The sequence below is a fragment of the Podarcis pityusensis genome (assembly GCF_964106645.2).
Source record: "Podarcis pityusensis genome assembly, chromosome: 6".
NCBI classification, from domain to species: Eukaryota; Metazoa; Chordata; class Lepidosauria; order Squamata; family Lacertidae; genus Podarcis; species Podarcis pityusensis.
In genome coordinates, this window is record NC_138030.1 from 937,967 (window position 1) to 951,349 (window position 13,383).

The window sequence follows — 13,383 nt, forward strand, 5'->3', positions numbered from 1 at the left end:
AGTGAAAACCACATCCAAAAATCCCTTTGTCAGGTGAAACCCATCCTAAAACATTAGTGAGCTTTTAGGAGGATTAAATACATATATATATTGCAAATTGCTGCATGAATGTGGACAACTGAAATTAGGATTGGGGAAAATGGGAAACCTGGAGAGTGGAGATTGACAGCTCCCTCCCCCTGCCAGGCTCCAGTCTGACTGGTCTCCCTGCGGTCGGGTGTCGCCCTGTGACGCCTCCCCCGTGTTTGGGAATACGCCGACCTGGGTAGGGCTGTTGCTCTGGGGCCGGATTAGAAGGGAATCCAGTGAGCCGGCTTGTGACAAGCCTTAGCGCGTCCCCCGTGAGCCGGCCCCGCCTGCCTGGCCCTTTAAAAGCCCCCGGGCTCGGCTGGCAGGCCTCAGACACGGCTCTGGCAGCACCATGAAGGCAGGTGGTCTCCTCCTCCTCCTCCTCCCTGTGGCCCTGCTGGCCCTGGGGGCCCATTGCATGCCCTCTTTGGACGCCAAGGAAGCAGAAGGTGAGTGGAACTGGTCAGAGGGGAGCTTGGGGCCTCTGAGGCTGGGCTGGGGGCACCTTGGGTGGTCACTGGAACACAGAATTGTAGAGATGGAAGGGACCCAAAGGTCCTCTAGTCCAACCCCCTGGAATGCAGGAACCACAGCTCTAGAATCCCTGACATATGGCCACCCAACCTCCAGTGAAGGAGAGTCCACCACCTTCCAACGTAGACCATTCCACTGCCCAACAGCTCTTACTGTCAGAAAGTTCCTCCCAAGGTTTGGTCGGAATCTCCTTTCTTGTGACTTGAAGCCGTTGGTTCAAGTCCTCCCTTCTGCATCAGCTTGCTCCATCTTCCAGGAGACAGCCCTCAGGTGGCTCTCATGTCACCTCTCAGCCTTCTCTTCTCCTGGCTCTGCCGCTCCTTTTCCGCCCCACCCCACCCCCAAGACGCACACCTGAGGCAGCTGAGTCTGACGTTCCTTCTCTCTCCACCAGTGGTCTGTGGGTGAAGGCCAGGAATTGATGGGACCCCTCTGGCACAGTGTTTATATAGATGCCCTACAAGGTGCGCTGTCCAGACTGGGATGGGGCTGTTTGTTTTTTAGGGGTGTGCATCAAGCAGCAGGCGACCTGAGCATTGCTCCCCAAGATATCTTCTCTTGGAACTGATGGTGCTTTAGGGGGTGGGGGACTGCGTGCGCATAGGGGCACAGCCTGGGCAGGGCCCCTTCTGCACCAGCTGCTGTCTTTAGGTGCCAAAGAGAATACTGCTAAGGGGTCTGCTTGACATCAATAGGCAGGGAGTTCCAAAGTGAAACTGCTGCCATACGAAACAACCAAGTTCTTACAAATACAGAAGAGGAATTACGTGGTTCATCTTATGTTGTTACCTCTTGCACTTCTTTGTGGGGGGTGCTCTGGAAAGTGGCCTGCGTAAGTGACCCTTTGTGGGTCCCTTAAGAATATAAGGAAATCCTGCTGGATGAGGCCAGTGACTCACCTAGTCCAGCATTCTGTTCTTACAGTGGCCAACCAGATGTTCATTATGGGAAAACCCATAAGCAGGATTAGAGCATTGAGAAGAGTCATCCTGGCTAGTAGCCTGCGAGAGCCCTCTCTGAATTTCTCTAATCTGTTTTTTAAGCCGTCCAGCTTGGTGGCCCTCATTGTGGCAGGGAGTTCCACAGTTTAACTCTGCACTGTGTGAAAAAGGATTTTCTTTTACCTGTCCTGAGTCTTCCAACATTCATCTTCACTGGATACCTATGAGTTATCGTGTTAGGAGAGAGAGAGAGAGAGAGAGAGAGAGAGAGAGAGAGAGAGAGGGAGGGAGGGAGAGGGAGAGAGACTTTTCTCTTTCCCCTTTCTCCATGCCAGACATTGTTTTATAAACTTCTACATGTTGCCTCCCAGGGCTTTTGCACACCTGTTTGCCCCACTGCTTTCCCCTGGGAAAACCCAATCTTTAGCACCAAATTGGAACAAACAGCAATCAGGTTTTCCACGAACTGCCATTTGTTCTGATTGATCACTAAAGAGCAGGTTTTCCGGTAGAAAGCAGTGAGACAAAAGCAAAACTGTTTGGACTCGTGCTTTGTAGACACAGGACAAGTGGAAGTGTAGATGATCACTTGGCCACCTTTAATCAAAACCCAAATGTCCCAAACGCTGCAACCTTTGCTCCGCCCCCTTGATAGTTTTGACTGCCCTTCCCTGTCCCTTTGGTGAGCTTCACCTGTGGCTCTTGCAGGCAAGGACGGCAAGGACGGCTACTGCTACAACGTGCCACCCGTGGTGAACATCTTCGAAGAGAGGAACTGTAGCGCCTGCCTCCAAAACAAGTCCTGCTCCACCTGTGACAATGACTCCCAGTGCCCGGGGACCCAGAAGTGCTGCCCAGGGGACTGTGGCTACGTCTGCCAGGAAGCCGTCATTGGTGAGTGGGGTGCTGGCTGGGGCCCCTACCTGTCTGCCCCTTGCCTCTCCCCACTGCTTCCTTTCTGTGTCTTGGGGGGGGGGTCCATGGGAAGCGGGCAATCTAAAAAGTTCACCCCACCAAAGCTCTCCTAAGTTATTGTGGCAAGGATGGGAAACCCTATTCCTCAATTCTCGCTTTCTTTCACATTCGATAAATTTCTGCACCCCACCACTGGACTCCTAAAGGATATTGTACATGATTGGCGCAGATTCTCCCCCCCCCCTTTTTTGCTATACTGAATCATGTTATTGGGTCCCTCCCCCCATATGGCTGTAATCATATAGACAAATGTGATTTAAACATGATATTCAACCTTTATTCAGAGCCTTAAGTGAAAATGCTTTGGATTGGAACACTAAGACAATGTACCTTATACGGCCCTTAAAATGCTTAGTTTTTTTAAATTTTCTTTTAGAAAGCTGCTGAAAACTGTTAGAATACTGAATTCCAAGGGTCACTAACACTCGGGTCCAGTCCCAACGGCCTTCTGGCAGTTCCCTTGCTGCGAGAAGCCATGTTACAGGGAACCGGGCAGAGGGCCTTCTTGGTGGTGGCACCCGCCCTGTGGAATTCCCTCCCACCAGATGTCAGAGATAAACAACTACCAGACATTTAGAAGACATCTGAAGGCAGCCCTGTTTAGGGAAGCTTTTAATGTTTGATGCATTACTGTATTTTAATATTTTGTTGGAAGCCGCCCAGAGTGGCTGGGTAAGCCCAGCCAGATGGGTGGGGTATAAATAATAAATTATAATATTATTATTATTAACTTCCAGTCCATGCAAAAGGTGCAGGTGCAAGTCAGTTATTATTTGGGAATTGCAAGAAGCATCCCTGCCACTGAGTGCTGTTCCCCCCACCCATATGTTTATTTATTTCATGAGATTTCTAAACAGCAAAGCATAGCCACTGTGGCTAATAGCCCTAGGTAGCCCCGCACCTCTCAGGGGGCAGTACTGGCCTCTTTGGGACCCACTGATCTAGTCAGCCGGGGGAATCGGCTTTCAGCCGCCCAAACATTCCCAGCTCAGTGAGGGCTTGGCAAGTTGGGGCTTCCAGGGAAGCTGCATGTTCTGGCTTGTCTTTGTCTGGGGAGCCCAAGGCTGAGCAAAGGGAGGAGGGAGGTTTCAGGGTCCCACAGAGTGCCCAGGCAGCATCATCCAGGTGGGACAAAAGTGATGGATGGGGCAGGTGAGCAGGAGAAGTAGGAGGGCCAGGAGCCTTGGCTGGTTGGAGCGAGCTGTGGGTTTCTTAGGGACCTGGTTCAGCTCCTGAAGGCTGCATCTGGCCATGTTCAAAGTGCGAAAAATAATATTGGGTGTGGGATTCTCAAGCAACAACTGAATAATTGCTGCCTTTAAAAAGTCATAGAATTGTAGAGTTCAGGGACTGACAGGCGTCATCCTGCAATGAGGGAATCACAGTTGAAGATTCCCAGCAGCTCAAGTCATCACAAGGTGTGCATGTGTTCTAAAAGGGACCTTCAAAATGCAATTTTGAAAATCAGTCTTCAGAACATCGCTCATTCTTTGGTGGCTCTGACTTTCAGGGAACGGAGAGATTGAGGTGTTGGGAGACCCCACGGATGGGAAATGGGAATTGTAGTTTTTCTGCTACAGGACACAGATGTCTTTATCAACGACTTGGATGATGGACTCAAGGGCATCCTGATCAAATTTGCAGATGACACCAAACTGGGAAGGGTGGCTAACACCCCAGAGGACAGGATCACACTTCAAAACGACCTTGACAGATTAGAGAACTGGGCCAAAACAAACAAGATGAATTTTAACAGGGAGAAATGTAAAGTATTGCACTTGGGCAAAAAAAATGAGAGGCACAAATACAAGTTGGGGGACACCTGGCTTGAGAGCAGTACATGTGAAAAGGATCTAGGAGTCTTGGTTGACCACAAACTTGACATGAGCCAACAGTGTGACGCGGCAGCTAAAAAAGCCAATGCAATTCTGGGCTGCATCAATAGGAGTATAGCATCTAGATCAAGGGAAGTAATAGTGCCACTGTATTCTGCTCTGGTCAGACCTCACCTGGAGTACTGTGTCCAGTTCTGGGCACCACAGTTCAAGAAGGACACTGACAAACTGGAACATGTCTAGAGGAGGGCAACCAAAATGGTCAAAGGCCTGGAAACAATGCCTTCTGAGGAACGGCTAAGGGAGCTGGGCATGTTTAGCCTGGAGAAGAGGAGGTTAAGGGGTGATATGATAGCCATGTTCAAATATATCAAAGGATGTCACATAGAGGAGGGAGGAAGGTTGTTTTCTGCTGCTCCAGAGAAGCGGACACGAAGCAATGGATCCAAACTACAAGAAAGAAGATTCCACCTCAACATTAGGAAGAACTTCCTGACAGTAAGAGCTGTTCGACAGTGGAATTTGCTGCCAAGGAGTGTGGTGGAGTCTCCTTCTTTGGAGGTCTTTAAGCAGAGGCTTGACAACCATATGTCAGGAGTGCTCTGATGGTGTTTCCTGCTTGGCAGGGGGTTGGACTCGATGGCCCTTGTGGTCTCTTCCAACTCTATGATTCTATGATTCTATGTGTGGCAAGTGTAAACTGCTTGACATTTGAGGGGTGCTTTGCTGCGCTCCCCTACAGGGTAGACTTTCCTTGCTCTTAACATTCCAAAACAAGGAGAATTCCAACAGGCGCAATTTTTCCAAGCACGGCGCTGTGTCGGCGAAGGGAGCCGTGCCTGCAGGAATTCTTCACTCTGCGCAGCAGTGCCTGCAATGGAATCTGGAAACCAGCCAGTAGCTTCCTGTGCCAAATCCCTCCTCACACCTGAGACGTTCAGCTTGAAGGTGTGAGCACCTGTGTCTCGGGAAGGGAGGGAGGGAGAAAGAGGCTGAGCTGTGTCCCCACACCCTTCAGTGTGGCTCACCTCACGTTTCTTTGTGGTTCTGTGTCTTGCGCTGGGTGGGAACCGCCTCTGACTGCCTCATGAGTAGGGCTGGGCCGGGCTGGCAACACAATACCCAAAAAAATCTCAGAACCAGGATGATGCAAATGTCGTGAGTTTCTCCATCGTCCTCGCCTTCCTCAGCACCACACAGAGCGACACATCACCAGCTGCCTCTTGCCAGCTGTTGCCAATGCACCTGTGGCTGTTCATAGGCAGGAGAACCCACCTGTGCAGGTGTGACTTGAAGCCCTTCCAACTTCGTGTATGTGAGAGACCAAGCTTGGCTTGAGCCTTTGCTTGCGTCCCCAAAGGTACAAAGTGAAAGGAACTTCTGCACATATTCAAAAGCAAATTTGGAGCAAAATTATAGTGGGTTTTTTTTAAAAAACAAAGCAAATAAGAACTTAAGAAGTGCCGCTCTCCCCTCCTGCCTTTTCCAGCAACTCATATTCAGAAGCGTTATTGCTTCCAGCTGTGGAGGCCTGGGTCCTGTATACCTGAAGGAGCGTCTCCACCCCCATCATTCTGCCCGGACACTGAGGCCCAGCTCCGAGGGCCTTCTGGCGGTTCCCTCGCTGCGAGAAGCGAGGTTACAGGGAACCAGGCAGAGGGCCTTCTCGGTAGTGGCACCCGCCCTGCGGAACGCCCTCCCACCAGATGTCAAAGAGAAAAACAACTACCAGACTTTTAGAAGACATCTGAAGGCAGCCCTGTTTAGGGAAGCTTTTAATGTTTAATAGGTTATTGTATTTTAGTGTTCTGTTGGAAGCCACCCAGAGCGGCTGGGGAAACCCAGCCAGATGGGCGGGGTATAAATAATAAATTATTATTATTATAATTATAAATTATTATAATTATAATTATAAATTATTATTATTATTATTATTATTATTATTATTATTATCATCATCATCATCATGGCTAGCAGACAGACTTATCCTCCATGAAACTGGCTAATCCTTTTTCATAGAATCGCAGAATTGTAAAGTTGGAAGGGACAACAAGGGATCATCTAGACCAGGAGTTGTCAACCTGGTCCCTACCGCACACTAGTGGGCGTTTCAGGATTCTAGGTGGGCAGTGGTGGGTTCTACAACACAAGCTGAATCCTCCTTCCATTGAGCGCTGGTGGGCAGTAAGGAAATTTTACCATCAAGAAAGATGCATAAGTGGGCAGTAGGGATAAAACGGTTGACTACCCCTGGTCTAGTCCAACCCCCTGCAATGCAGGGATCTTTTGCCCCAAATGGGGCTTGAACCCCAACCCTGAGAGTCAGAGTCTCATGCTCTCTGCTAACTGAGCTATCAGTTGGTGGCTGCCATCGTCTCCTGAGAACTGAGTTCTGTAGTTTCCATCCCTTTGTTTGTACTCCTGTCAGGGTCAGATTTAGGTTTCATGAGGCCCTCAGCTCCTGAAGGTAATGGGGCCCCAGTGGTGTAGCGTGGAGGGTGCAGGGGGGGCCGGCCGCACAGGGCGCAACATCTGGGGGTTAGGGTTAGGGGGCGCAAATCCACAGGTTAGGGGACGCAAATGCACGGGTTAGGGGGCGCAAATTACTTGCCTTGCCCCGGGTGCTGACAACCCACGCTATGCCACTGTGGGGCCCTTTATATGTCCAGCTGTCCTTTGCCAAGAACAAATTGTCGCTGTTTTTTGTGTTGCTATATGGTAATTTATGGACCTAATAGGTACCTCAAGCTGTTTGCACATAACAATCAGGAGCGTACACAACACAAAACACTGTTGCTGTATGTAGGTTTTATTATATTTGTTTTTTATCTTATATTTTGGAAATGTACATCCAGTTTTTTTTATCCTTTAAATTGTTTTGGGGCCCCCAAGCGAGTGGGGCCCTAAGCTATAGCTTGTTTAGCTTATATGTAAATCCGGCGCTGACTCCTGGCCTTTCCCACTTTTAAAATTGGTTTATGTGAGAAATATGACCGCAGTGTTTAAGTACCATCTTGTCTCCTTCGACAATTCTCTGGAAGTTTGCTCTTTCTAAAACCTCGAGGCACAATTTGGACCAGGAGAACTGAAAAGGAAGGCGAGGACAGCTGGCATTTTTTGGGCATGAGCTCAGCCATGGTTTTTCCACCCGAGGGTGACATTTGTCACCAGCCAGCACATGCCTGAGCATAAACATCTGAGGCCTCCCTGAGTTTGTCTGTGCATTTCCAGATCCGGTTTGTCCAGTTATGCAAAGAATTATCCTCCGTCCTTCTTTCTCCCCTGCATGCCAAAAAGATCGATCAATAGGGTAGAAAATCAAAGGCTGCCAACAAAGGTGGGGGCCTTCTGACGTTTCCTTCCTCCTAAGGCCTGCCTCACATTGCTTTGCACTCTTCCTTCTCTCCCTCTCTCTGGACCCCACAGACTTCTGCCGCCTGCCCTCGGTCTGCGGAAACTGCAAGGCAATGTTCGCTCGCTACTTCTACAACGCCTCCACCCAGAAATGCGAGCAGTTCGTCTATGGCGGCTGCGGTGGGAACAAGAACAATTTTGACACAGTAGACGACTGCATCCGAACCTGCGGGAAGTCCCGTGAGTATTCACTTTTAAGCTTGGCATTAGCTAACAGTGTGATGCTGCAGCAAAAAAGGCGAAGGCTATTCCAGGTTGCATCGACAGAGGTCTAGTGTCCAGATCAAGGGGAGTCATAGGATCACTCTATTCTGCCTTGGTCAGATCCCACCCAGAGTCCTCTTTTGGGCACCATTTCTTAAGGTGGATATGGACAAGCTGGAAGGTGTGCAGAAGAGGGTGACCAAGATGATCAAGGGCTTGGAAACCAAGCCTTATGAGGAACAGTTGAGGGAGCTGGGTGTGTTTAGCCTGGAGAAGAGACGACTGAGAGGTGATATGAGGAAGGGCAATGTAGCTCAGTGGTAAGAGCATCTATCTTGCAAGCTGAAGGTCCCAGATTCAGTGGCACCTCCAGGTGGAGTTGAGAGAGACTCCTGCCTGAAATCCTGCAGAGGCGTTGCTGCCAGTCGGTGTAGACCAGCCTTCCTCAACCTCAGCCCTCCAGATGTTTTTGGCCTACTACTCCCATGATCCCTAGCTAGCAGGACCAGTGGTCAGGGATGATGGGAATTGTAGTCTCAAAACATCTGGAGGGCCGAAGTTGAGGAAGCCTGGTGTAGACAATACTGAGCAACGTGGAACAATGGTTTGATTCAGTATAGGGCAGTTTCCTAGATTCCCATATGATCGCCATCATCAAATCTCTGAAGGGGTGTGATATGGAGGATGGAGCAGCTGGAGTATTTCTTCGGAGCTTCTTGGTGCAGTCATCCAGCTGATCAGGGGATTGATATTTGGACCCACCAAGCTCCAGAGGAGGACATGACTTGCTCTTTCTCTAAATTGTCCTCCTTTCTTTTCCAGGGACAGCCTAGACTGAGAAAGCCATCGGGGCAGACCTGTCCCCTCGCTGCGAGATCTGACTCCGTCCTCCTCTCAGCAGCTGCACCTTCTTTCCTGGCCTGGTGGAGAAGGGGCTCAGAGACCCCTGACATCTTTGACTGTTTCAGAAAATGGGATGAGGGGAGCAAGAGATCCTGGGTGCGCGTTCTGCCTGCTCTCCAGCCTGCCAGCTCCTTGATCGTGGTTTCCTGGGAATGCCTCACCCTCTGCAATGCCTCCCACATGTTTCTGCATGAAAGCAATACCTGTGTCGAAAGCCCGTGTCACAATCGATACTTAACCCCCGTCTGACACTTCTCTGCTGTTTCCTGTTTCCAGAGTGATAGTCTTGGCAGGGGAGACCAAGAATTTGTGCTTCAGGCCTCTTGGTCCACATCTTCGTAGATCCTTGATCCTGTGGAGAAGTTTAGGGATCTCCAAAATCATAGAATTGTAGGGTTCTAGACCAACCTGCTGCAATGCAGAATCCATGACAGGTGGCCATCAAACCTCTGCTGATAAACCTCCAAGGAAGGAGATCATTTTACCCAAGGAACGCCGCTGACGTAGCTGCCCCCTCTCATGGTTTCCGTTGCTCCTCGAATGCTGCTTGCAGCCCCCACTGCCTGCTCCCCTGCAGCTGTCCCTGACCTCGGTGATGACCCGAGTGGCATGAGATGCACTTGTTTGCGCTTTGGAAGGGGAGAAGGGCTTTGATAGGATATACGGCTGCGCTTCTCACCCCAAGGAAACGAGAAGCAAAAACTGCATTTGCCCAAGCAAAGCTCATAGCAGATCCTCTTCCCCATTTGGAAACTGAGCCATGCAAGGCAGGTGCCCGCTGAGAAAAAGATGTCACCTTATGTCCAAGACACAGAAAAAGGCAGATATTGGCCGCCTCCTGAGTGTTAAGTTCCTAGAATCCTAGAACAGTAGAGTTGGACCCCAAGAGTCATGGGCATAGCCAGGATCTTTGCTGGGGGGAAGAACCTCAGTTAGCTATGTATTTTTTAAATTTTTTATTGATTTAGGGGGCAGCTGCCCCTCCCTGCCCCCCGGCTATGCCCATGCCAAGGGTCATTTAGTCTCTCTGTTGATGTGTTGGTGCTTTCTAAATACTCAAATAAAGAAATAAATAAACAGATTTTGGCTGGTGCTCATAAATGAATGAATGAATGAATGGGTACCGACTGTCACCCGTGGGTGGGTCTATGTTCCAGGCAGCACCTGTCCAAGCACAGAGGTGTAGGCAGAGAGGGAGGGGGCTGGACAAGGGGGGGGGGACTGAGAACCAGTCTTGTTTGTGATGCCAGCCCTTCTTAGGTACTCCTTAAAGGTCAAGGGACCCCTGACCATTAGGTCCAGTTGTGGCCGACTCTGGGGTTGTGGCCTCATCTCGCTTTATTGGCCGAGGGAGCCGGCCTACAGCTTCTGGGTCATGTGGCCAGCATGGCTAAGCCACTTCTGGCAAGCCAGAGCAGTGCATGGAAATGCCGTTTACCTTCCCGCCGGAGCGGTACCTATTTATCTACTTGCACTTTGAGGTGCTTTCGAACTGCTAGGTTGGCAGGAGCAGGGACCGAGCAGCGGGAGCTCACCCCGTCGTTGCAGGGATTTGAACCGCCAACCTTCTGATCGGCAAGCCCTAGGCTCTGTGGTTTAACCCACATCACCACCAGCATGACTAAGCCGCGAACCACAGCAGCGCACGGAAACGCCGTTTACCTTTCCACCAGAGAGGTACCTATTTATCTACTTGCACTTTGATGTGCTTTCGAACTGCTAGGTTGGCAGGAGCAGGGACTGAGCAACGGGAGCTCACCCTGTTGCGGGGATTCGAACCGCTGACCTTCTGATTGGCAAGCCCTAGGCTCAGTGGTTTAACCCACAGCGCCACCCATGTCCCAACATGGGTGCTCCTTAGCTGGGTCTAAAGAGACATGTAAACTGGGCTGGACTGGCCAAGCTTCATCCTTTGCAGATCTTTCTCTGGCGTCCTCAGGTTCAGGTCCTGGCCAGCAGAGAGAGCTGTGTCAGCTGCTCACCTTATTTGAAGGCAGAAGTTTCCAAGCTGTAGCAGTGAGACCTGGACAGTGCTGGATTTACGTATAAGCTAAAGAAGCTATAGCTTAGGGCCCCACTCTCTTGGGGCCCCCCAAAAAAATTAAAGGAAAAAAACCCTGGATGTACATTTCCATAATATAAGATAAAAAATAAAATAAAATGAAACCTACATACAGCAGCCGTGTTTTGTGTTGTGTGGGCTCCTATGATGTAAGTCATGGTCCCCGCCTGCTCGCCTGCTCCCTAAAATATCACTGGTTTGCTCATTTCTATATATTGGGTGCAACTCTTGAGAGTCCCATGGACTGCAAGAAGATCAAACCTCTCCATTCTGAAGGAAATCAGCCCTGAGTGCTCACTGGAAGGACAGATCCTGAAGCTGAGGCTCCAAGACTTTGGCCACCTCATGAGAAGAGAAGACTCCCTGGAAAAGACCCTGATGTTGGGAAAGATGGAGGGCACAAGGAGAAGGGGACGACAGAGGACGAGATGGTGGGACAGTGTTGTCGAAGCTACCAGCATGAGTTTGACCAAAATGCGGGAGGCAGTGGAAGACAGGAGTGCCTGGCGTGCTCTGGTCCAGGGGGTCACCAAGAGTCGGACATGACTAAACGACTCAACAACAACACATTCTGCATGGACTGGTTGCATGACCACGTGTGCAAATGGCTTCAGATACCTATTAGATCCATAAATTACCATATAGCATATATTCCACACACAAAGAGCAACAATTTGTTGTTGTCAAAGGGCAGCTGGACATATAAAGGGCCCCATTACCTTCAGGAGCTGAGGGCCTCATCAAACCTAAATCTGGCCCTGGACCTGACCCAGAGGACGCCATGACCCTCATCCTGCTTCAAAAAGCCCTTTTAGAGCTCGTTTGCATCCCCTCAGGCTTCCCACAACAGCTGGGGCTAGAAACTCAAACCTTCAGCAGGAATCCCCCACTGCTCTGCAATTTTCCAGATCCTTTGATTCAGAAGAATTTGGGGTCCGGAAAATCCCCACAAAGCCGCCCTCGCATGGCACCAGCAGTCAACAAAGCTGGGAGGAGAGTGGTCTGGCATTGGAGTCTGTGCTGAAGCTGCTCACAAAACCTTGGGGTAGGTCTTGTGGAAACGGGAGCACGACGAGCGATTCTACCACGAGCTCCCCAGGCCTGGCAGGCTCAGAGCAGTGGGGCAGTGTTGCGGTGCTGTGAGTTTTGGGGTCAGTCTGGATGATGCCCCTTCCAGTTCTTGGGAGCCTACGAGGGCGAAATGGAGGAAGCCAGCTGGCCAAACGAGTCTCTTTGTCCAGACAATGGCTTTGGCTATTTATGCACCACCATTAGCTGAACTTCTCTGTGCCATAGAACAAATGGGGGGCGGTTTTCTTCCACCTCCCTCACCTAGCTGCTAGGTAGGTGTTACGTCCTGGGTTGAATAGGATCCAAAAGGCAGCAGTTTGATTGGCCCTAGAACAATAGGATTCAGAATGCAGCAGTCTGATTGGCCCTAGAACAATAGGATTCAGAATGCAGCAGTCTGATTGGTCTAGAACAATAGAACCCAGAATGCAGCAGTCTGATTGGTCCTAGAACAATAGGACCCAGAATGCAGCAGTCTGATTGGTCCACAGGAGCCACCCAATCCAGCTCTAGGTGGAAGTGAATCCGCAACCTGATTGGCCTACAGGTGAATCCCGGAATTAGCCAATCATGTGGGGCCCATTGTGTAAATAATGTACATAAAGCAGACATTCTGGGGGAACTTCCATTCCTCCTCACCACTATGAATAAAGAGCAGGAAATCTACTCTCGACTCCGGATATATTTCAGTAGGAGTCAACTGAGATAGAAAGCAGGCTGGAAGCTGGAGACACGGAGACCTGCTTGCGAGAGCCGTTTGGGTGTCTATGCTGTGAGCCTCCAACCCCATCCTGTTCTTTGGATGTTGTTACAGAGCAGAAGGGGGGGCAGGTTTGTTAGGTCCCCCTTCTCAGAATACCTTCAGATACCTCAGTCCGACGAGCTAGGTGGCAGAGCAGCCTCGCACCTAGATTTCCGTAACAATGTACATGAGTGTAAATAAAACCCTCTAGTCTAAATAAACCACAGTCTTCTCTGACCTTTATTTCAAGGAAACTGTGCCTGCAATTCCAGGAGCCCATCACCGTTTGGCGACTGGAGTGTCATGTAACAACACAATCACCAGATTTTCCAGGCTGCAGATAAGGCAGTGATTATTATTTTATTAATTTTTTTAAATGTTTTCACATAACAAAGTATTCCAACAAATCATCTTCATTATGTTTCCCCCCATTTTTCCCTCCCCTCCCCCCTCCCTACGACTTCCCTCAGCTCCTCTCTCTGATTTTTTAACACATATTATTCTCTGCAGGCTATAAAAAGGTAAAGATCCTCAACTTATCTATCTATTATATTAGTAACAATAAGTTTGTGTATGTTTATTCAAAACCTGCCAAGGAGTCCAGTTCATCTTGTTGTTTTTTAAAATAATTTG

General features: G+C 49.8%; 1 protein-coding gene across 1 annotated transcript; it reads left to right on the top strand.

The window, feature by feature from the left end:
* Positions 1 to 356: 356 nt before the first annotated feature.
* On the top strand, positions 357 to 9,956 carry LOC308480216 (eppin-like). Its single transcript, XM_081011667.1, has 4 exons — positions 357 to 518; positions 2,253 to 2,438; positions 7,781 to 7,948; positions 8,795 to 9,956. Exons 1-4 carry the CDS (start codon positions 422 to 424, stop codon positions 8,803 to 8,805), a joined length of 462 nt encoding a protein of 153 aa, XP_080867793.1. The 5' UTR covers positions 357 to 421; the 3' UTR covers positions 8,806 to 9,956.
* Positions 9,957 to 13,383: the final 3,427 nt, after the last annotated feature.

What these genes read in the sequence shown, in the direction of transcription:
- LOC308480216 (XM_081011667.1), top strand. Translation starts at nt 422, where the DNA reads ATGAAGGCAGGTGGTCTCCTCCTCCTCCTCCTCCCTGTGGCCCTGCTG. An exon ending in GGACGCCAAGGAAGCAGAAG is followed by an intron (nt 519 to 2,252) that starts GTGAGTGGAACT and finishes TGGCTCTTGCAG; the next exon opens with GCAAGGACGGCAAGGACGGC. An exon ending in CTGCCAGGAAGCCGTCATTG is followed by an intron (nt 2,439 to 7,780) that starts GTGAGTGGGGTG and finishes TGGACCCCACAG; the next exon opens with ACTTCTGCCGCCTGCCCTCG.